The 25320-nt window shown below is 38.7% G+C and overlaps 1 protein-coding gene and 2 long non-coding RNA genes across 3 annotated transcripts in view; 1 reads left to right on the top strand and 2 right to left on the bottom strand.

Annotated features, from left to right (window-relative positions):
* Positions 1-13597, bottom strand: part of LOC134795866 (sterile alpha motif domain-containing protein 1) — a 40960-nt gene extending 27363 nt beyond the window's left edge. Inside the window, exons 1-2 of the mRNA XM_063767797.1 lie at positions 13377-13597; positions 13045-13316 (exon numbers count right to left, since the gene is read on the bottom strand). Coding sequence (XP_063623867.1) covers positions 13045-13316; positions 13377-13597 — 493 coding nt within the window. The remainder of the gene's footprint in view (positions 1-13044; positions 13317-13376) is intronic.
* Positions 13598-15419: 1822 nt separating this feature from the next.
* Positions 15420-16189, bottom strand: LOC134795577 (uncharacterized). Its single transcript, XR_010144824.1, has 2 exons — positions 16100-16189; positions 15420-15712 (listed from the first exon to the last, which is right to left on the bottom strand). It is a non-coding gene; the product is annotated as an uncharacterized LOC134795577 (long non-coding RNA).
* On the top strand, positions 15588-16221 carry LOC134795575 (uncharacterized). The gene is made up of 2 exons (XR_010144822.1): positions 15588-15717; positions 16106-16221. It is a non-coding gene; the product is annotated as an uncharacterized LOC134795575 (long non-coding RNA).
* The last annotated feature ends 9099 nt before the right edge of the window (positions 16222-25320 follow it).

Below are 25320 nucleotides of genomic sequence, written 5' to 3'. Positions count from 1 at the left end.
GCGGCATTTCCTCGCTGTATCGCAGTATTTAATATTTTAAAATGTATTAAATGTTGTGTTTTGTATTTCTTATTAATATATCGTACATTGTACATGATATCTATTCTATTTTGTAGATAAATGTTATATGTTTTATTAATAATTTGTGAATCACTAGTTTATTTAGGTACGTAAACCTGTAACATGGTGTTAAAGAGTAAATTTAATGTATTTTGATTTAGGTCCTATACCCTCAAACCGATCTCGGTGAGTATCTGCTCCTAGCCCAACGCGGGTTATTTCCATCCCCACGCCGCCCAACAAAACATCGCAGCGTACGACAACAATGTCGCCGCAAGTATTTTCACATGCGATCTATACCGATTTCAGGCTTACTCAGGAAATAAACACAACGCTGAAAAAGGACATTAGAGAACACTGAGCTCAACAGTCCGCGGAGAGCTAACGGAGAAAATAAACCAGCAAAAGTTCGGTGATTGAGTTTAGAAAACATGTGCGCTACTCGTCGCGATTTTAAAGTGCCTACACTGAAGAGCAATGATTTTTTTCATAAAAAATATGGTTGTCTGTAAAGTCGGTTTACGGACGATAATTTTGCGTGATAACGTAATAAGAAAACATTACCATTACATTACGTATCGTTACCATGAAGATCTGTCTACAATGTTACCATGGAGATTTGTCCACAACGTGACACTTTTTCGTGCGTGCGGTGTTCATCGATTTATAAGACGTTATCACGTCAAAAAAAAACAGGGATACAAGCTATTGAACCACAATTTACTAGGTACACGTATTTGTAATACGAGTATGGGCCTTGTTGCTTGAACAAAATAAAAAAAAAATACTACGTCAGTAACAATGGTACATAGAACAAAGGTAAGTTAAGTAAACGGGTCATACAGTGGCAGAAAAACAAAAATATGTGCATTATATACCCGAAAGCTAGTGACACTGGAGTCTAATTTCTGGTTGTTATAGTTCCCAAAACCAGTCCCGACGTAATTTTAAAACAAATATGGCAATACATCTGTGTAGGTATGATACACTTAGGGCCACTTGCACCATCGCACTAACCCGGGGTTAACCGGTTAAACCTGGAGTTACCATAGTTACAACTTGACACTGGGTTACAATTTGTACACTTTGACACTGGGTTAACGGTTTAACCGGCAAACCCCGGGTTAGCGGGATGGTGCAAGTGGCGCTTAGGATACTTAGCAATTCTCTAAATTGAAAACACTTGCTACTTGAAGCATGCGATGTAAGTAGGTACATCCGCTTACAAGTTACCTAAATTTATTTTTAGGCTTTTGAAAGATGAGTCAAACAAAATGTTTTTGTACTCGTAAATATCAACAATTCCAATGTCGCAGGGGAACTATTAAATCCAATGTCTGATCAACTCCGAATACCTACTTATAGGTAAAAAATCCCGGCAGATGGTAATTTCATTCAAATAGATAGCTTAGTCCTATGTCCAGCAGAGGACGTCCTCTGGCTGATATGATGATAATGATGAGATGGCTTAGTAAATAATTGATCCAATCCGTGGGTTAGTAGTGAATCAACTGAAAATAGTAACTTGGAACGACAAGCTTATCTTATCGTTCATGTTTTTGCATTATTTTTGGAGGAACTTTGTGTTGTGTGAGAAGACATGATGATGGCGCCGGAAGGTAGGAATAGGATTACATACTAGCAAAAAGCAGCGCTTTGTAAGGGCTCGCGGAGGTTTTCTACCTTAACGTACCGAACCGGTTGCTGTCCGGTACGCCTGTCTGTTACAGCTTTTACTTTGTCCTTTAAAAACGTGTCCAGACGACAAAATCAAATTGCCAATATCATCCACACGTAATATACAATTTCACAAGTGCTTATTACATCCTACACGGCCGCCCAGTACTTTTTGTAAGGAACCCAACTGGCTTTCCTACATAATGTTGGGTCAGCGAGCCAATGTTCTTGAATTTATTTTTGCGTCCACTCCACACAATTGATCGAAAAACTATCCCGTCTGGACACCTACTGGCGGTAATCACGCTGCTCCGCACATAAACTAACACACACAATTCCACTAGGTACAGCCAGGGTCCAGCATCAGCTCTATCTTGGGTACTGCTCTTCCAAGTTCTCATTAAGACGTGTCAGATGACCAAAACAGCGTGTGCCTATGTTGCACCAAACCTGAGTTCCACTAGGTACAGCCAGGGTTTAGCATAAGCTCTATCTTGGGTACTAATCTCCTAAGTGCTCATCAAGACGAGTCGGATGGCCAAAACAGCGTGTGCCTATGTTGCAACAAACCTGAGTTCCACTAGGTACTGCCAGGGTTCAGCATGAGTTCTATCTTGGGTACTGTTCTCCCAAGTGCTCATCATGACGAGTCGGATGTCCAAAATAGCGTGTGTCTATGTTGCATCAAACCTGATCGAGTTCCACTAGAGGTACAGCCAGGGTTCAGCATTAGCTCTATCTTGGGTACTACTTTCCTAAGTTCTTATCAAGACGAGTTGCATGACCAAAACAGCGTGTGCCTATGTTGTATAAAACCCGAGCTCCATTAGGCACTGTCAGGGTTCAGCATCAGCTATCTTGGGTACTGAAAGTACTGATCTACCCAGTGATCATCATGACGAGTCGGATATCCAAAACAGCGTGTGTCTATGTATGTTGCATCAAACCCGAGCTCCACTAGGCACTGCCAGGGTTCGGCATCGGCTCTATCTTGGGTACTACTCTCCTAAGTGCTCATCAAGATGAGTCGGTTGACCAAACCATAATGTGCCTTTGTTACACCAAACCTGAGTTCCACTAGGTACTGCCAGGGTACTGGGTCATTTTGCTGAACTGCACGCCGACGTTTCTATTGGCGTGCAGTTCCCATACAAGTTGCAGTCGGGTTGTAGTCCGTCTGTATCGGCCCTAAGTCACTGAAGTTTGTATTAATTATGCTTATCTTTATTTATAATTTTAGCAGTTCCAAGCAATAGTAACACTAAAGGCGCGATTCATTAATTACGTAAGACAATTTTTGCCAGCTTTTGACCCCCTCCCTCCCCTATGTAAGAAATAATAAGAATAAGCTGACCCCGTCCCCCTCCCACCAATATAATTTGTTTCAAAAAAATATTTTTATGAATGTTTATTTGTACCTGTACAAAGGTACTTGAGCTCGTTTAAGCTAATTCTGCACCGTGTTTGATAGCATAGAGTGTGGAAGTATTATTTTAAAGGTCATAATTTCATAGAAATTAAAAAAAATATCGCATCTTTGTGATCTTACTTAAGAACTATGAAAACCCCCTCCCACCCCCTTGTAAGAAAAAATAAGATATGTTCGACCCCCCTCCACCCCAAAATCGTCTTACGTAATAAATTAATGGCGCCAAAACTGTATCTCGAACTGAAAATACCCGATTTAAGTTTGCTAACACAACATGACTGATCATCACATCGTCAGCGTCACAAAACATACGAGTAAATTGACCTCCGCAGTAAATATACAGCAAGATTGATTGTTCTAGTAGGTATTCACAAACACTTAATTGCTAAAATGGGAATCAAACCAAATGAAGCGAGGTGGGTTGAATCCAAAATTGTACCCACTTTGGTATTCATCGTTGTTAATGGCGTAAGCGCCATCGACATTATTGAACTTGAAAACACCACATAGGTATCGTATTGTCTGAATACCCACAACACAAGCCTTCTTACTTAGTAAATTTGTATAAGAATGTCCAATATTTATTTATTTATTACTAACGCCATCTGTTAGAGAAAGAAATAATTAACATTAGCACGAATGTTAATTCATCATTTTGCCAACAGATGGCGCTAGTAGTAATACAAAGTGTTATTACTTTATTTTATTATTTTAGGTTTATAAAATGATATTTTTATGTTTGATAACACATCTAGACATGAATTTAAATTACTATGTTAAATTTCAAACCTAACAGTGCAGTAGTTTTTCCGTAAAGTGTACCACAAGAATGCATAGTTCGTCGATTAGTGATAGGGCTCGCTTCGCTCGCCCTAATTAGAACCTCGCAACGGAACATACCACAGCTTGAAGTAACTGCGTTTACTTTTTAGCCTACTACTTAGAAAGAAACATTAATCAAAATTGGGTTTCAAAACCATCTTGTAAAACGGTAAAAAGCCTAGTTACTCGTTTAACGAGATACCTACCTAGTCCAAAAAGGCCAAAGAACGCTTTTTATAGATCCGCTTACGATGACAATTTCCCTGCAAAATTGTATCTGCACATTAATGACATTATAGAGGTTGATGGCCAGTATAGTCTACGTATTAGAAAACAGTAGAAAGTTAGTGCGTTCCGCGCAGCATAAAATTTATTGGACAGTGTGCGTGCGCATGTTTTCCTGTCATTTTTGCGCACGCGTTAGGGCAAGCGCGATCTCGATTGTTTTCGTCGTGTTACGCGGGTATTTCGGGAGCGCGCACACGGGCACGGCTGCCTGCAAACTGTTGTGTACGGCTCTAGAAAACCACTGTGATATGGCTCTTCTATATCCCATGAAAGTTAAGCGGTGGGTTCGTGTTCTATATTTTTTAACTTTGACGCATCACTACACGAGTATACATCACTTTGATCGCATTGGATTTTTCTATACCTGCCCATGGAAAATATAATATACAATCAGCATCTTTATATAAAAAAGTCCAGGAGCGACATTGAGATCTTAAATAATTATGTTACTACGCGCAACGCATCTGCTGACCTGACCCCAATATGGACGAGCGAGATGCACGGACGATTACATGTTAAAATGACATCAAATTGACATGAATTTGTAAAGTGTATGCTCGATTCGTCCTCCAGCTCTTTCTTTCACTCGGGTTCAAACACCCTGCAGCATATTATTTGCAGAGATTAGTCATATTGACGACGCGTCTGGGGGATTGTCAATGCAGGTGTGACGACAATACAATGTGCACGTGTTTGCGTAGGTGAAATCTTTTCATATGCATTTTGTGGGACAGATTGTAAACATTTGTAAACCGTCCATATTTAATTGAAGTTATAGAAAATATACCCGTAATTGTATTTGACGGCCTTTCTAACCTATAGTCGGTGAGTTCGGAGACTAGGCCTACGAATCTTGAGGTTCGGGGTTCCAATCCCGGTAAGGGCATTTATGTGTGTGTTTAACATGAATAAATTACAAGTATCCATATATGTCTAATTTATACCTACCGGGTGGGGCCTGTAACAGGAGCAACAAATTATATATATATTTAATTTATATACATATATCATCGACTAGTACCCATAAGCCCATAACACTAAGTGTGCCATAACACATGTGGGACTAGGTTGAGTTGTGTTATTTGATTCTGAAAAGATATTGATTGATTTTAAGGGTTATTGAATAATATAAACTAAACATACATCGGGGTTTTCGGTGCGGGAATGTTTTACACTAGCCAAATAAAAGTTAAAAACTGTAAAAAACAACACGATTTCAATCTAATCTCAATAATTTATTTTAATTTTGACGAATTGTGCAGTATTATTGTCAAATAAATTCAATATGTCTGTTACCGATATCACGAAATAACCAAAGCCAATAAGGGTGATAGTCTATGTCAAGCCATCTAAAAGTATTGAAGATAACGAGGTTAATGTATACACTCAAAGGTAATAAAAACGTGTCAATTAGTTAGGGAAATTCTATACTAAGTAGGTTTTAATTTCTCTCGAAAAATCAAGCTTTAAAAAAAATTGCTAACTAGCAGTATATAAAACTGTATATAATTTTTATACCGCAGACAACGGGGGTAGGCTTTCAGCAGAGGCCGTCGTACCCTCGACCCACTTCTCCCCTTAGCGCGTGCCAGTGGGCCTTATCAGGCATTATTATTATTACTTAACAAGCAATCACCTTAGTTAAACCAGTATAAACTGATCTTGATCTACACATGATTTATACAAAAATAAAGGTCAGTTACTCTGGTTCGCTCGTGTGTGCGTTAAAATGACAATAACAAGCCAGGCCGATAACTAGAACGGCCCAGCTCATACTGTCTTTATTTGTCTTTGTTGTCTGAGACTGTACGCGCATGGAATTGCAATGTTTTCAATAAGTATCAATAATTCAATACAGTTGTATCATAGCAATGTTACAACTACGAAGGCGCGTAGCTTCGTAGTTGAACCACTGCTACGGGCTACGTCACGCTTTCGCTACGTCGTGGCTACGCAGGCTTTGACACTATAAACGGAGGACAGTTATCATACGGGGTCCTATTGATCATTTAAAATATCAACTTACAGGCCAATTCGAGTTTTAGTTATTAGATTAGTATCATATGAGTATCATATTGGAAATAGATTTTATAACTAAAACTCGAATTAAGAGTAATTTATATTACTTAGGGGTCATCCATTAATTACGTCACACGAATTTCAAGGTTTTTTGACACCTCCCCCCCTCCTTGTCACACTTGGTCACATTTGGCAAACCCCTCCCCCCCCTGGTGTGAAGTCACATTTTTTCAACGAAATCGGCAAATATTTATTTAGTATAAAATATTAGTAAATTTATTACCCAAAACTGATTATGAAAAAAAATTAAACTAATAAAAACGATTATCGTTCCATAAACTTGTTTTTGAACTGTACAGTAAATAAAATGATTAAAATATAATTTTGGTTACTGATGAAGTTAAAGTGACGTCACAAAGTTTGTGACTCCCCTCTCCCCCTTGTCACAACATGTCACATTTTCTTGACCCCCCCCCCCCTGCATGACCCCTTACTGCATATCTCGTTTGTGCCATTCTTGGTGCGCAAGATACGCCCTTCGACAAAAGTCAAATCATATTAAATCAAATTGAAACTTTTAAAACGTTTCAAGTGCTTTCAGAGATAATAAGAATATTAGTACTCAAGAGTTATTTCGAGCAGTTAGGTGAATGCCGATCGAGATGGTCACACTCTTTCACTCTTTGTCCGACTGACCGTTATTTTCGCTAAGATGAAACTTGTGATGAAATTTTGAATATTTGTAGACGTTTTATTTCGAATACCGAGTGTTTCCTATAACACGAGCAAATAATGAAAACATATATATCATTTTCGGCAGACGGTGACTTGCTCCCACAAGTTAGGCCCCCACAAAAAGTGACTTCTATTAGGATAGGATGGCTCAACACCGCTGTGAGGGCTTAACTATTTTATGTATTATTAAAGTGTGTAACTTCTTTTTCACCGCCATAAGTGATAATTCGAGAATTTTATTTAGATTCTGTATGATACACCTCTACCCCCGTGACTGCTTTGATAAAATGGAAGACTAATTGGGAACTTGAAGCTAAAATAAGTTTGTTTACTGAAATAACATTCGAGACAGGCTTTAAACTTCATTGTTTCAAATAAAATAAAATACACAGAGGAAAAGCGTCCCCCTTTGAATTGTTTAGGAACGGTAATTTCAGTGGCGGATTTGGCCAAAGGGCCAGTAGGCCTGGGCCTAGGGCGGCAAGATATTAGGGGCGGCTAATTGTGACTAAAAATTCACTGATGATAACAAGAAATAAGTCAAAATGTAGTCACGGCGCGATTCTGGAAATGAATTAGAGATTAACTAGATACGATATAGTAAAGATACGTGACGTCCCACGGTAAAGGTACCTTATGGCGATTGGCGCTTACGCTATTATTAACGCCGCTCCAATATTATTGCGCCGCTATGCGACGTAAGCGCCAGCCACCATAAGGTACCTTTTTCCGTGGAACGTCACATATCTTCACTATTTCATATCTAGTTAATCTCTAATTCATTTCCCGAATCGCAGCGCCAGCCGCCATAAGGTACCTTTTGCAGTGGAACGTCACATATCTTTACTATTTCATATCTAGTGAGTCTCTAATTCATTTCCCGAATCGAGCCGAATATGACGAGTGCTGAGAAAGGGGCGGCTACAGGGTCTGGGGCCTAGGGCGGCAAAGACTGCGAATCCGCCACTGGTTAATTTCGTTTGGTAATTAAGGGTGATTAAGTGCTGGGTACTTGGCCTTCCATCTTTCTAGCTTAGGTATATAATGTGTACTTACACCTGAGCACTTCCACACATCTACTAATATTCTAGGTAATTTATCAATGTGTTGTCTAACACCTTACCTACACTAATTTAGGTCCACATATGTTACATTTTACACTACCCTTAGTTACATTTTACAGGCTGTATATGGAGCCACAGTAACTAGAACACAGCCTGAGAAAACAGCTCTTAATAAAAGCGATTTATCGAACTTGATAAGCCGAAAATTAAGGGTGTATGAATAGACAAGGTCGACTCATGGAGCCATCAGCCTATCACGGTCAGAAGCAGAAGCGACACGGGACCGGGAGGCCGCGGCACCTCGTGACCTCGTGGGTCGATGCTCCCGGCCATCTTGCGTAACTAACCCTCGCCCCGTAAAGGCTTACTCTGAATCTGAATTCAGGCGTAGGTACCCTACGCCTGAATTCACTCTTTTCTATTAGATCCTAATCATTAATAATTTAGTCAGTGGTCATTAGTGTCATTACTGGTGTATATAGTTATGGATAGAAGTTGTCCTCGCGAGTCAATGCTCTGATGGTGCATGTAATATTTTGCGTAACTATCTTCAATCCATCAAGGCGTTTTCTTATCATAATATACAATACAATAAATATTCTTCATTGCTCACCAATATCAAAAGAAGCGGTCTTATACCTTATAAATGGGTTATACATATAACTATGTGATGGTAAGATTGATAAGGAGCAGTAGAGATAAGTAGGTAGTTTAATATAATATTTTAGCCTGGGTTGATGAAAAGCTGGCTACACGCTATACTAATCTTCGTTCCACATAGAGTTGTACTTTTAATATGTCTACCACAAGAGTCTGTTGATTAACAATTTGGTTTATCAAGTGACGGTGTGGCCGAATACAGTTACGAGTAGGTATGTTGCAAAAATGTTTATCACTTGACGGCCAAGAAGGATAATTTACATTTGCATTCGACTCTTGGTAAGGGTGAGTATGGGGCATGGCACACTGTGTCCGATTCGCCCGTCGTTCGTCATGTATAGGTAGTATATCTTTAGTAGACATCCAAGATGACAATAAAATAAAAACTTTTTTGTTACAAGCATACAGAATTTCTTGCGACAAACCAAAACTATGACCGGTTACGGTTGTCCTTGAAAGTCTGCCATCTGCATTAAGATAATACCAATGTACCCTAGATAAATCTGTACTAAATAGGTAGGTATGTGTAGGTAAATGCGATGAACTCGGCAAGCCGCGTACAATCAATAACAAAAAGCCTCTCACCCCGCACTTCTAGATATTTTTGGTCGAAACCTAAAAGTCTCCTCTTTTGGCGTAAGTACACTAAGTACTGGCTGTGACAAGTATCATCTAGTATGTAATGATGTTAGGTCAATGAATAGGCATATATAGTAGACACATGGAGCCAGTCTAGCGACGGGAGCGGCACGGGAGTCTGGCACGGCGGTTCGACGACCGGCCCAGGGCCGTTAGGCGTCTTTTGAATTGCGTAACCAACCCCCGCCCAATTTCCTGCAACGACTACTTTTCATGTATAGGAAAAACTATGCAAATCCCATTTGCTAAAATCGATCAGGTTGTTGTAAACCTTGCTTACTGACAGCATGAAAAAAAAATTCTTGAAAAAATATTATAGGTACACTGTTAACTCTAAAGACTAAGAAGTGTTATTCGAGAAAACCGACTATGAACATCTGTAACTATAATTACATAATTAGTGCATATTACTACATATACCTCTACATAATAATATGTATATCTCTTTATCATAGTCATGGCGGCTTGCGATGAACTGAAAATGTAATATTATTCTGTTCAATTCTTAATTAACACGTGTTTGACTATTTTGAATTAGGTAATTTCATTTCCATTTTAATGTTAAAGATCCAATTTAAGTACAATATCTACCAACGTTTAATTTTTTACTTGAATATTCTTCGAGAAGTTGTAGTAAAAGAGTTTTTACATATTCTCTAAACATACGAAATTGTATCGAGGAGAACCATATTCTATGTATCCACATTTATCTATCTCCCTCCGTGCCAACATGATGAAATATTTAAATGAATGACATTTATTCATCTCCCGTCTAGACGGTGCGTGTTGTCAGTTTTTGTCGGGTATTTTTTTGTTACAATTAGTGATACTGCGTCAATTATATCATTATAATTAATAACTTGCCTACTTGAATATCTTGTAGGAACTAAATTAAAAGTAATCACAAACAGATAACTTTATCTCCGTTGCCACACTTGCAACGATCTGTACTGTCATCGTTATGAGCTGCCCTAATTAACATTTGATCGTGAGCCGTTCATTATAAATATAAATAATTATGTAAGTAATTTCTATTCGCTTATCGCCGGTTCAACTGCCACTGTGACCTGTCTGTTTGATATACGGTGCACGGTTTAAATTCCAAGAGTCATGACGCAATATTTTGTCTAGCGCATGAATGCCTACTCAGGTGGTGTTGAAATAGTGAAGGTTTTGAACACTTTGAACGGTGTGTGGTGTGCGGAGTGCGTGCGTCCTGAGCGGGTGCCGTGGAGAGAAAGCGATAGTTGTGGCGGGTGTCTTCGGCGGGGAAGGGACGGAACCTTCGCTCTGATAACCCACATCCGCGCCGCCCGCCCCGCCGGCGCCGGGCCCTCCCTGTCTACACGGGTAGCTTGATTGCTATACAAATACATTACATATATGTAAAGCGGTAACGCTTTGTTCTGATCAGGTGCCTACAGTTTAGATGTAACTCGTAATTTATCCTAATGTAATCAGCGTCTGTGTCAACGATTACTAAACAAGGTTCGGCTGATGAAAACCGACTGCGGAAGCTGTTTCTCAGTTATATAGGTATAATAAAGAAATACGTTCGTGATTGTAGTTAAATACAAACTCACTTTGATAGCATCAAATGTAATCACAATCACCCTGCTATTGTAGAGTTAATGTAGAACTACGTTTAGGTAAACATGTTTTAAGGGGTTCTGGCGGAACTGTATCTACATAAGTAGTTAAAATTGGTACGGCTAAATATGTCCGTCTTAATACAAATACTTACCTACGACCTAGGACTAAACGTATAATTATAGACACAAATGAATCGCACCTATGTTTAAATGCACTATATTATTGGTATTGTAATAGGTACATTTAACCAATAGCTACATATATACCTATGACACATATATATTTTGAAAGCAAAGTTGATCGTCCTAAATGATAGGTACACGACACGTTACACCTTTAACCTCTCGTGTGCCGTGATTTTTTTTTTCTAATATTTTCCTCGTACGCGGATACGCGCTCCGGCATACGACGGCTTTGCTTGTTTGCTTTAAGGTTTACTTTTACTACCAGCAACAATTATACTTTTCTATCTTTCCTGCTACATTTGCCAGATAATTTATTTACCTATTCCTTTTTAAATTGCGATGTTGTTATTTATCTACTTACCTACCTCTTTTCTAGACAACATACATTTAACTCCAAATACCTTATGATAATTGCATTTATACATCTTTAGGTATTAAGCAAAACATCCATTTTTCCCAGAGCATGCATGTTGTGCACCATATTAAATATTGTACACCATAAATATGGTAGACAGCGGAAAAGGACTTATCATCATTAACATCTTTTATATTTTTACCTCTGACGATAAATAATTTCTATTCCTATTTCTAACTAGACAATTGTTGTCAGAAGGCGTGACGGATGTTTTATCCCATGATAAACGATAAAAATAAATACGTCAATCATACTTTTGCAGGCGGGTAAATTAATTTAAGAAAATATTAATTAGGTAATATGCCTTGTTAATAGGAAACAACATAACTCGTGGAACAGTCACGTCGAACTTCAGAAATTTGCCCGTTTTTGTGATTGTTTTGGAAGTTTTACTTAAGTAGGTACTATTGAAATATTCACCCTGTGGCACTGACACGTCGCGTCGTTAAGATGCCAGTACCTACCCATGGCTTTCTTAACGCATTATTGGTTCTTTCAATAAACAGTAAAACTTTGTTAACTGGGACCTGAATAAATAAGAAACCTCCATAACTGCAAAGCATTCATACAAAAACCTAAATATTACCAAGGTTTAGAATAAATTTAAAAGTGGAAAAAATTACTGTCTTGGGTAAGACAGTAATTTTCTCCCAACAGTAATTTTTTCCATCTTTAAATTTATTCTAAGCTTAATAGCATCGTTCGCAGACAGTTTCTGCTTGTTAAAAATTAAAATTATTACACCTAATGTATTATTAGGTTTTTATTTCATGCTTTTACCCGACTAGTTACAAATATTAAAAAACAGCCGGGCCATGCGTGACTGAAGTTAAATACGAGTCACTCGAGGTTCGTGTTTTCAGCATTATGCTCTACCTAACAACCAATCACAGAAAAAAAGTACCTATAACTTTTCGTGGGGTAAGTCCTTTTTTGGCTTCTACTGAAATGTAACGTGGGCAAAGCTATATGTCGAAGAGGCAAAGGTGCCGGTGTTGACGATATTATTTATTCAACGGTATATAGAATTAAGTTCTCCATTTGGCTCTTGATTGGTACCGTCATTATCAGCTAGCGATACATAAATAATACATAGTATACTAATGAGTTAATGTTCAACTGCATCTCCATTATACTTGAGTTTATGTTAACAGATAACTTAGAGTCAGACATGACGTGTGAGTAAATACACGTCTATTTGTTTATCACTTTTAAAACAGCTCGTTGCTTTAATTCTTTAGATCATTATTGGTTTAAAGTGACTACTAATTTGTAATACCTACATGCCACAATTTATTATTTCCACGTTCGCAAAAGGCATACGCGAAATCAATCTGCTATACTTGCTACTTGAGTTCGTGATCTGTCAGATTAGAAGTAATTGTCAGTGGTAGCGAAGTGGTGCGGGCGGCGGCGAGTGCGGAGCCGAATCGGTATAGGCAAGGATAGTGCACTGACCGGTGTGTGGTGTGGGGTCGGGGTCGGGCGCCGGTGTCGGCGGGTGTCGGGGCGGCGGAGGCGGCGCGTGGCCGGTGTGGTTGGAGGGCGCGCTGGCGCAGGCGGCCGCCGGCGGCGCATCTTCCGCGGCGCGGGCGGCGAGCGGCGGCGGCGCGCCGGCGGACGGGCTGGGGGGAGGCGCGCAGAGCGCGACCAGCCGCAGCAGCGCCACGCACCACCACCAGAGCACGGCGGCCAGCGCGCGGGCAGCGCGCCCGACGCGGCCCGGGGTCCTCACGCGACCGAAATACGCGCACCCACAAGCTGTGCACCGGCGCACCTCGCTCTCTTACCCGGGTACGGACAGCTCGGGGCTCGAGGCGACGCGGGAGCGCGCGCGCGGCCACACGGCGACTGGAGCGCCGCTCCCGATCGCGCACGACCGCGCCCGAACACTATTTCGGGATCGACGCTCCGCGCCGCTGCCGCCGCCCGCCCGTCGCACGCTGCCAATTTTACGCAAAATTGCGGGCGGGCGGTGATGCGATATGTACTGCACCGCAGTCACCTGCATTTGCACTATCGTGCGCTAATTAAAGCATTTCCTTTTTTCATTGAGGAGGTCAAGCGGGCCGGTGCGGGTCCGGCGGAGCGCGGACCCCTGCGCCGACGCCGCCGCGCCGCGCGACACGTGCGCTGCCCGTCCACTCAAAATAGTTTGCGGCGACGTGCTGCTGGGCCGTGTCAATAGATACAATGTCGTAGCTATTGGCAAGGAAACAGAGACGCGCACTATCTCACTGTCTCGCGCTCTCTGTGTTGTGGATTCTTATGCACGGTTTATATTTAGATGTAAAATTATTTCTGATATAGATAGGTGTTTGACATTACGTTGAACTCTCATACCAAGCCGAGTTCCACCTGGATAAATATGCTGTGCTACTTGAGATTTTGGATAACAATTTTGGTGACTCTATGAAGTTTTTTAGTTTTACTTTGTAGATGAATATATATTTGTATTTTAGGGGGGGCATTTAAACATTAGCTACTAAATGCATACATACATTGTTGAACCTAATTTAGGTTTAACTGTGTGTGTAGGTATTAGGTAAGAAAGGGCTTACAAAGAGAGCAAACATATTGTTTAACCCCTCGTGCTAATATTGATACCTAAGTAGGTAAGCGAAAGATACCAAAATTAAAAAACGAGTGTAAAATTGAATCTTGAGTGTTGCGGGGGTTTCAAGGCGCGAGGTTTAAAGAAACTTAGCTACTGAGCAAACTACAAAACATTTCACCACAATGCGAGGAAAATACTAATTAGAAAACATAACAAAACAGATCCAATTTAACGTTATTAAATATTTATCATTCTAAATCGTGTCGTAACTCTTGTGGATAAAATGCAACTTCTTCATCAGTTTGTGAAAAATAAAAAGAGCCTTGTGGTGAAAAATAATGTAACCTACTTATTGAAGTAAAGATTATTCTTCAGTGATTTTAACATTTCCACTATGGACGGTAGCGGATGGACGACAATCTCTTATGGCAGAACAGCAATAGTGTCCAGCTGCCAGCTAAGTATACGGGTCAAACAGATCACTGTGTTATGTCTTTCTTGTAGACATACACAAGAGTTAAGGGCTATAAAGGTTAATTTTCTTATTTAACCCTTATCCACGTGAAAAGGTCCTCCTTTTATTTAGAGAACTATGATAAAATCATTACTTACATGCCCACAAGCTGTTAACTATTGCCCACAGGAGAGAAAAATGTACTGTTTGCGCGAACACACTAGTTTTCTCTCCTGTGGGCAATAGTTAACAGCTTGTGGGCATGTAAGTAATGATTTTATCATAGTTCTCTAAATAAAAGGAGGACCTTTTCACGTGGATAAGGGTTAAATAAGAAAATTAACCTTTATAGCCCTTAACTCTTGTGTATGTCTACAGGAAAGACATAACACATTGATCTGTTTGACCATACCTAAATAATATATTTGTCCATCCTTCCGATTTATCCTATCCTATAGATTTACCAGTTATTGGTAGGTACCAATAGGTACTGACAAATGTAATTTTGATTGTATGATATATTGTTTTATTTATGTAATTAGATCAAACAGTCGCAAGGCAGTCGCTTTCGTAAAAACTAGTGCCTACGCCAATTCTTGGGATTAGTTGTCAAGCGGACCCCAGGCTCCCATGCATGAGCCGTGGCAAAATGCCGGGACAACGCGAGGAAAAAGCAGAGGAGAGATCTGAGGATTTAATTAGTAAGTATGTGAATATATCTATTATCGGGTTAACAGAAAAAAAAAGCGGCCAAGTGCGAGTCGGACTCGCCCATGAAGGGTTCCGTAGCAGCAAGTAACATAATAAAATTGCGGTTTACGATTTGTGACGTATTAAAAAAAACTACTTACTAGATCTCGTTCAAACCAATTTTCGGTGGAAGTTTGCATGGTAAACATATATTTTTTTTTAGTTTTATCATTCTCTTATTTTAGAAGTTACAGGGGGGGGGGGGGGGGACTCACATTTTACCACTTTGGAAGTGTCGTCTCTCGCGCAAACTATTCAGTTTAGAAAAAAAATATATTAGAAACCTCAATATCATTTTTAAAGACCTATCCATAGATACCCCACACGTATGGGTTTGATGAAAAAAAAAAAATCGGGTTTCGGTTCTATAGTCCGTTTTTTTTAGCATTAGAAAGAACTTGAAAGAAGGTAAGCCATTTTGACATGTCTTTTAATCGAAAAACGCTTTATAAAAATCAAAAACTAATAACTTATGAAAGCAGAAGAATATAAATCGTCAGATGACAAGCAAAAGTCACTAATTACTTAAAAAAAAAAAATAAAAAAAAATCGACCTCCTTTTAGTACTAATATGGTTCACTATGGCTATGAACTGTGGTGGTACTTAGTGACTTTTGCTTGTCACCCGACGAAATGATCGTATTAGATGCATAATTGTTACATATTTGCCGTAACTTATTTTTAAAATGTGGTTTTCAATTAAAAGACACATCGAGATTGTTTACCTTATTTCTAATGCTAAAAAAACGCACTTTAAGTATGGGGAACCCCCAAAATTTATTGTTTTTTTTTCTATTTTTGTGTGAAAATCTTAATGCGGTTCACAGAATACATCTACTTACGAAGTTTCAACAGTATAGTTCTTATAGTTTCGAGACAGACAGACAGACAGACATGACGAATCCATAAGGGTTCCGTTTTTTGCCATTTGGCTACGGAACCCTAAAAAGCCTAACATAGAAGGCTGGCTCGCTTTCCTTGGCTTCGTTCCCGCCATAGCATTCAGAAGCTAACCGAGTTGGTTTTGCTCTGATCCATCTAATTCGCTCGCTTTATAAAATTATACTAATTCATTTTGTGGCAGTTAAAGTTATAGTTTATAGTTAATAATGTTATGCATATTTCAAGTATGCGGATTCATTATTATGCGCAATAAGTGTTATGCTATTTTATTATTATGCCTTTGAACAGGAAACTATGAACAATTATGTTATGCCAAATCCGTTATTTATTTATGTTTTGGAGATCCAACAGCTATCTATACAGAGTATCCCAAATGAATAAGAGATGGAAAGCCAATTACAGGATCACACATGTAGCTACAGATTATTACATTCAAGTTTACTTAAATGAAAAGTGTCGACGCTCGGACACAGCAACACACAACATAAAAGTTTTTTACAGTACATATTAAGTACAATCCAAAAATGACAATATTTTGAAAACACCTACAATCAGAAATACAATAGAAAAGTTGCAAACAAAGATTGATTACAAATATGCTCAATCAAACATTTTAGCGTCAAATAATGTTTAACCAAATCTTACAATTAAATATATCTATATCTAATTGGTTTGCCAGGTTGTTTAAAGCTCTACTCGCACGCGACAAGAAACTATTCTGTCTGTATTTGGACGATGAAAATTTAACGGATATAGGAGGATAATACCTTTTACAACGAGTGGTAGTATTAAAAGAGAGATTGGAAAGTAATTCAGGACTATCCACCAAACCAGTAGTGATACTAAGTAAATAAGTTATGTCAGCTATTTTCCGCTGTTTTTGTGATGTCTTTTACAAATAGAGGAGGTTTTAGAGGAGCTATAAGGAGATTTAATTTTGAAACACAGAAATTTAATGAATTTACGTTGAATACGTTCAATTCTTTCAGTATATGTAGAATAGCAGGGATTCCATATTTGAAATGCGTACAATGCGTACTCCAGCTTGCTTCTGACTAATGAGCAATATAGCACTTTCAATGTTTTAGCTTGCTTAAAGTGAGTGGAATTACGCATTATGAAGCCTAATGACCTATATGCACAGCTTACTATACTATCAATATGCTTATCAAAAAGCAATTTGGAGTCTTGGATGACTCCAAGACCCTTCATAAAGGTTATGCGAATTCATATTATGACAATTAATGTAAGGCGTATTAAGGGGCACCCCGAATCAAGTTAAGATTTTAAATGTTCGAGTCGGTCTCTATGCTGCAGCACGGTGCACGGTGCACTGACCGCCCGCGACCGTCTGGCGTGTACACAAACCTGAATCGTCCGCTGTCAAATTGTCTCCCACATAGCCTTTGAGCTTCGCATGAGGAACCGGCCTTTGAAAAGTTTTGCAGGCGTGAAGGTGTTTTTTGTGTGAAGCAAGATTTTCTTGTCGCTCGTACGTTCCCCTGGGCCATACTTAAAACCATATATTTTTCTACTGAACTTGTAGATGACTCATTTGAGTTATAACATGTCGCAACATTCTTTTTAATAAACTCTTCTACTGTTGTATGACGGGGCAGAATAACAATAACAATAAAAATTGTTGTTACACTCTGACTGCCCGATTCGAACTTTAAGGTACGTTACGTCAATTAATAGATCTAGAAACGATATGGATTAGACGTATCAGTGTCAAAAGTGACGTTTTTGTTGTAAGAAACGTCACATTTGACACTGACACACTTATCGTTTTTAGATTTATTAATTGACATATCTTAAAGTTCGAATCGGGCCGGTCTTTACAAGGTTCTTGAACGTTACATGATTACATATGTTAATATTTGGATCAATCAACTTTTTGTGTTGTTATTCTGTCCCGTTGTCCAATGTCCAAGGGACAATAAATAGTGGCACAGTTTGTTAGAAGTAATATTGTATCACGTTCTACTACTACGCTCAGTAGAGCGCCAACTATAACAAACATGCATGTCGAGTAAATTAAACACTTAAGTAAGGTACTAATTCGTCAATTACTGGACACTGTTTAATAACTGGCCCACCTTATACTAAAAATGAATTCTATTCACCTATAAACATAATTCATTTTAGTATAAGGTGGTTATTGAAACCTTATACTAAAATGAATTCTGTTTAAGGTGCATCAGGGGGTTAATTTCGACTGCGGGAAATTTCAACTAATCGAAATATAGTGCCATATATGTTATTCGCTATCTGTTTTCGCTATCTTATTAATTAGAAGCATCAGTCATGATTGTTACTAGGGATGTACCGACTAGTCGCCGACTAGTCGCCGACTAGTCGGGAAAGCCGACTATCCGGCCACATTTGTAGTCGGCGATTAGTCGGCGACTAGTCGGCAAAAATGGCCGATTAGTCGGCACTTTATTAGTGAAAGAAAAACAGAAAAAAAAGAAATCAACTGTCAATATTTACCATATTTTTTATGTTTATTTTACTAAAATACCTATTCAGGGTGCATACGAAAACTTTTGTTCATATAATTGACCGTTTAATCGTTATCGTATGTTGGTGGGCTGTTGTTTTCCTCTACAGGTCGATCTCAACTGATTCTCGCGTTCATGTGCAAGTTCGATAGTAATGTTTTTTTATTATTATTCAGTTTTTTGTTTAATAGAGCCATGAGGAACTATTAATGTTATTGCAAAAATTTAGAGACTTAGTCAGGGCACGTTGCACGTAAAGACGCTGACCACAGGGGATAGGTTCTTAACTGGCGACAACGTACGAGAAATAGAGCCTTGGAAATACCTCCTACAAGCTGTACTGACGGTCTGCTCAGGATCGCAAAATAAAGAACTAAAGACAGAAATTGAACGACGATTCTTGTGAAGGTCTTTGAACGTGTAGAGAACACCTTTTAGCCAAGCTAAATTATGATGAATAGCGCAACCCTTGAGCAAAACTATTGTTTTTCACCTGAACTTATACGAAACTAATGATCTGGCCGACTAGCCGACTAGTCGGCCGACTAATCGGCCATTCGAGCGCCGATTAGTCGGCTAGTCGGCCAAATCAATAGTCGGTACATCACTAATTGTTACATAGATTTAAGAGCATGTAAGATGTATTATCTGTTAGTAATCCTAAATAAAGAAAAAAAAAACTGGACATATATGGCACTCTAGTTAATAATGTAAATTGCAGAACATGGAAGATATTTCGATTAGTTGAAATTTCCCGCAGCGACATTGCTCCCCTGCACCTTATAGGTGAATAGAATTCATTTTTAGTATAAGGCGGCCAGTTAGTAACCGGTGGCCAGTAATTAACGATTTAAACGGGTAAATTACCCTATAACATTAAATCAGAATTGTAACATTTAGCTGCTTTCCCCCTGGAAAACTGACTGTAACCATAGAAGAATTCAAATATTGCGGATATTACAGTCTGACAAGAAAGAGTAGAAATTAAAAAGTGGCAATACTGTAGTGTCGTCCCGATTTCTTATATACAGGGTGTTTGGTCGAGGTAGAAATAGGAAACAGATGCTACGCATGCATTCGCAACGAAGGTCGTCAATTTGAGCAAGATCTGTAATGAGAAAATGTTAATTAAATGAAAAAGTTGGAAATTTAAAGAAAATGTTTTTTTTTTATCCTGCTTGTCGGTGTTATAGTGGAAAGATTGGCTGGCTATGGATGAGGTCTTGGTGGCACAGATGGCTCTGCCACTCACGGCTTCTGGAGTATCGATCCAGAGGCTGTGAGTTCAAGTCTCACCCAAGACATTAATTATTCCACTTTTAATTTTATTCTAAGCTTAATAGCATCGTTCGCAGACGTTTCTGCTTGTTAATAATTAAATCTGTATGCAAAAATGAAGTTTTTGAAAGGTTTGTTTGGGATTACTGTACATCATTAGAAAGAGGACAGAACACGGAATTTTGTAAAGTAATTTCCAGAACGTGGTCTCGTTTTGTTTCTTTAAATTTAAAATCAAAGTTGACCTTGGTGTAAAATTTTACATGTTGTAAAACATTTGAAGGTTAATAAAAAAAAATAGAGGTTAAATGTCAGTAATTTTGACTTTGATAAAACCGTTTAACGTTAGACATCACAACGCAATAAACGTAGCATCTCTCCACCACTTACTTTTTTTAAATTTAAGTTTAAACGAGCCGGCCCTGAAGATTTTTCAAACGAAACAAAAAAAAACAAGAAAAAAATACTTACTCGTGAGCCCAAAAATTTTTTAAAGGGCGTGAAAAGATAGAAAACTACCCCACTTATCCGCCGTTTTAATTTGGCAAACGATGGACCAAACACGCTGTATATTGATTTGAAAGGGACGACACTACAATATTGCCATTTTTTAATTTCATACTCTTTTTTGTCAGACTATATACGGAGGGAATAGTTTTCAAAATGTTAATGCCGATGCACACCGCATACGTATTGCACATGCAGTACGGTTCGGCTTCATCCGCAACCGGTTCAGTCAGGCTTTTAAGCTTAAAGTGGAAAATTGCTCAAGTGTTCCAGGATTCCGTCTTTAATGGTTGACGTGACGTTGCGCGTTGTTAATTCGAGGTAGCCCTAATATTATATTTCAATATATACCTAAGTATATAAAATATAATGGCGCGGGTGTCGTGTGTTTAAATTGGCAATAGCGTTTCTGTACGACTCTGCATCGCGTTTCGCTTATACCCCATGCAACGAATATAAAGGAGATTTAATAATTTTAATAAAGTTTAAATTCGTTACAGCATGATGAGATGACGAAGATTTTTACCCACGTATCATGAATCATTTTTTTTAGCATCTTTCCATGTACGAGGTGCGGTCCAAAAGTTTCCGGCCTGACATAGAAAATAAGAGCATTCATTTACAAAACAATTTTTATTATATTTTATTATAGTAGTAGAGAAGGCGCACACCTCTGCTAAGTATTCCCCGAAGTGTGTGCTTAATCACCTCTTGTAAGGGGCTATTCATAAATTACGTCATTTCAAATTAGGGGGGGGGGGGGGGGGTCTGGACATCAGATGATGGTAGCATGACGTAGGAGGAAACGGGGTCATTCGAAGCATGATTTTTGGTTGATTTGAGGGGGGGTTACTTTCTTTTATAACCATCAACAGTATTCCGTGACAATCTCAGAACATGGTAGCCATGGTCTTTTTAATGGATTGCGTTACCTTCGCCTTCCGAGGCCGCTGTTAACCATGACGACGCCAATCCATCGATTCTCTTTTATGGAGGGAATCATAGTACAAAAGCATTGTTTCGTCCCCAGTAACAATTGACTCCAGAAAACTCTTTCCATGTTTTTTATAGGTATCCAAAACTTCCTGAGAGCACGCTCTTCGTTTACTTCGCTGTAAGCTTGAAAAAAGTTTACACTTCCTGCCCATATAACCATTCCAGTCGCAGAATCACAAAGTGGTAACTAAATGTCAGATGTGTCGTAACAGAGTCCACACAATGTGTCTAGAATTGTTTCGAAACAAAGTGTCGTCGCCGTGTCTACACTTTTCCGTAACAAGGTGTCGACACATTTGTGTGCACTTTGCGTGCGGTTTGCGACTAAATCTGACAGCAAATTTGTGACAGCAAATGTCAATATAAAATACCTCTTGAAAACCAAGGTTTGTCAAACTACTATTAGTGTCTCGTGTGCTCGTAATTCTAGTAAGTCATCATGGGCAATGCAAATGATAATAATCGACCGAAACCATATAAACACCCAACACCCGTCAACCTTTTACAGAAAAGTTTTTAAAGAAATTCAATAAGCTACTTAGGTCAGGCAACGAATGCTCCAAAAGTTGTAGAGGGAAATGCTCAGAACACAATTTTTGACTCCGTAACTCGGTTTGACAAGTTAGGAGGTGAACATATCAAAAGTCCCCGGCCGTAGCCCTTGAGCGGGAGGGAGAGAGGGGGCTTTGAAGGTCCCATTTTCCCGTTTTTCGATTATATCTCGGAAACTATGCATCTCAGCGACATGGCCACTTATACAAAATGAAAGTTAATTTAATTTGTTACAAGTTTATTCCGTCAATTTTTTCGATATGTTGAATAGTTTTTGAGATATCCGCTCTTGAAAGTTTATTTAGGGCTCTCAATTTTATCTTGATATATCTATATCAGTGAAGGTGCTAGGCCGTGTTTGGTATCGTTTTCGTATAAATCTGGGGTGCTGAATCCATTTAAGATATCACATTGACACCATTCCACAAAATAAAAATAAATCTTTTTAGGGTTCCGTACCTCAAAAGGAAAAAACGGAACCCTTATAGGATCACTCGTGCATCTGTATGTATGTCCGTCTGAATACACAAAATAGTTCTTTACCTATAGATGACAGGAAAACCTATTAGAAATGTGCAGTCAAGCGCGAGTCGGACTTAATGTACGGAACCCTTAATACGCGAGTCCGACTCGCACTTGGCCGGTTTTTTTGAAACTCTTCTTGACGCTTAACCGCTGAACCGATTTCGTTGAAATTTGGTATAGAAATAGTTTGCGTCCCGGAACAGGACATAGGATAGATCTTATAACCAAAATCATCTTTTGAAGGTGTGAAAAGTGGCGTGGAAATTTGTACGGGAAATCAATAACCGCTGAACCGATTTATATGAAATTTGGGATGGTCTACATCTTTGATTTAGTTAAAAATGATGAAAAAACATGACTTCAAACCTAAACTTAAACAGTATTAACTTCAAGAAGTCAATTCTAAATTCCCCCCTACACCTCATTTCACACCTTTAAAGGGTGATTTTTGAGATAACTTATTATATCCTGTCTCGGGACTCAAAATATATGTGTACCAAATTTAAATTAAAACTGTTCAGCAGTTTAAGCGTGAAGAGGAGTTTAAAAGAAAGTATTTTAATAAGTTTATATGTTTTTACTTCGGAATGGTGTCAATGTGATACCTTAACTAAATTTGGTACTGCGAATTTATACGAAAACGATACCAAAACATGGCCTCGTAGCTTTACTGTTGTAGAAGTCAAAATAAAATGGAGTGCCCTAAATTCTTATTACTTGGCCAAACTTGTGTAGAAGGAAAAGGTAAAATAAAAGTCTTCGGCAGGAATATAAGACACAAATATATTTTTTTTTTGCGTTACTATTTCATTCATCAAATATAAACATACCTTGATTATACTATTCTAGTGAGATCCTCATAGACAAACAAAAACATTTACTTAAAAAATTACAAGGTCGAAATGTCACGAAACTTTTTTTTTTTTCCTTTATTAAGGGGCTTTTTCGATTGAACGAATATGTCACCCCATAAAAAACAGACTTAATTAACAAAGTTAAAAGAAAGTAAATAGCTACATCTAGTTTAATTACATCACACATTTCTGTCCCTCAGACCGCACTTAACAATATTTAGTACCTTTTCAACAACCTCAGACATGGGGTTCGAAAGGTAGGTATTACATAACCCAATGGAACTGTCATTGTCATGAAATATCTGTCTTCTAAGTCGCTCATTTCGGACATACTCCATTAAAATATGATACACATCCTCGACGCGATTACATAAGGTGCATAATTCCGAATTCACTTTACGCATGAGGTAGGCGAACTTATTCAATGGAATGTGTCCAGAGCGCAATCTCAATAATAAAACTAGATCCTGCCTACACAACACACACACACAATTTAAGAATCACCCAATTGCGTCGAGGAATTATCTGTATTTTTGCTTGTTTCATTACCTCCTCGCTTCTTTTTTGTCCTTTGTATTCTGTAGCAATTTGTTAGATCTGAAAATAAAGATAACTTGCGTCGTCACGGATGTCGATTTATAGGTTTTAGGGAGTGCAGAATTCGAAACCGATGATCATTTTATAATCCAAGATGGCGGCTACGTATTTTGTCATAAAATCCAAAATAGTCATCATTTTCGAAATCTGCGCCCCCTAAAACCTATAAAACGACATCCATGACGACTTTTATGACATAGTGCATGGCCGCCATCTTGGAATCCAAAATAGTCATCATTTTCGAAATCTGCGCCCCCTAAAACCTATAAAACGATATCCATGACGACTTTTATGACATAGTGCATTGCCGCCATTTTTAAATTGAAAATGTTATCATTTTCGAAATCTGCGCCCCCCAAAACCTATAAAACGACACCCATGACGACTTTTATGACATAGTGCATGGCCGCCATTTTGGATTCCAAAATGGTCATCATTTTCGAAAGCGGGGCCCCCTAAAACCTATAAAACGACATACATGACGACTTTTATGACATAGTGCATGGCCGCCATCTTGGAATCCAAAATGGTCATCATTTTCGAAATCTGCGCCCCCTAAAACCTATAAAACGACACCCATGACGACTTTTATGACATAGTGCATGGCCGCCATTTTGGAATCCAAAATGGTTATCATTTTCGAAATCTGCGCCCCCCAAAACCTATAAAACGACACCCACGACGACTTTTATGACATAGTGCATGGCCGCCATTTTGGATTCCAAAATGGTCATCATTTTCGAAAGCGGGGCCCCCTAAAATCTATAAAACGACATACATGACGACTTTTATGACATAGTGCATGGCCGCCATCTTGGAATCCAAAATGGTCATCATTTTCGAAATCTGCGCCCCCTAAAACCTATAAAACGACACCCATGACGACTTTTATGACATAGTGCATGGCCGCCATTTTGGATTCCAAAATGGTCATCATTTTCAAAATTGGGGCCCCCTAAAACGTATAAAACGACACCCATGACGACTTTTATGACACAGTGCATGGCCGCCATTTCGGATTCCAAAATGGTCATTATTTTCGAAATCGGCACTCCCTAAAACCTATATATCGACACTCATCTCGACTTTTATGACAAAGTGTTTTGCTACCATGCATGCAAGACATTTCTATTATTTTTACGTACAAAAATGGCCCCCTGTCAACTTTCAATCGAGATTTAATCGATAATTTATTCGATTAATATTCAGATTAATTCAATTTCAATCTATGTTAGGTCGACTAAACCAATCGCGATT

Source organism: Cydia splendana, chromosome 12 (assembly GCF_910591565.1).
Source record: "Cydia splendana chromosome 12, ilCydSple1.2, whole genome shotgun sequence".
Taxonomy (NCBI): domain Eukaryota; kingdom Metazoa; phylum Arthropoda; class Insecta; order Lepidoptera; family Tortricidae; genus Cydia; species Cydia splendana.
The sequence above is the reverse complement of the archived record's forward strand: the minus strand, read 5'-3'. Positions and strand labels throughout refer to the sequence as shown.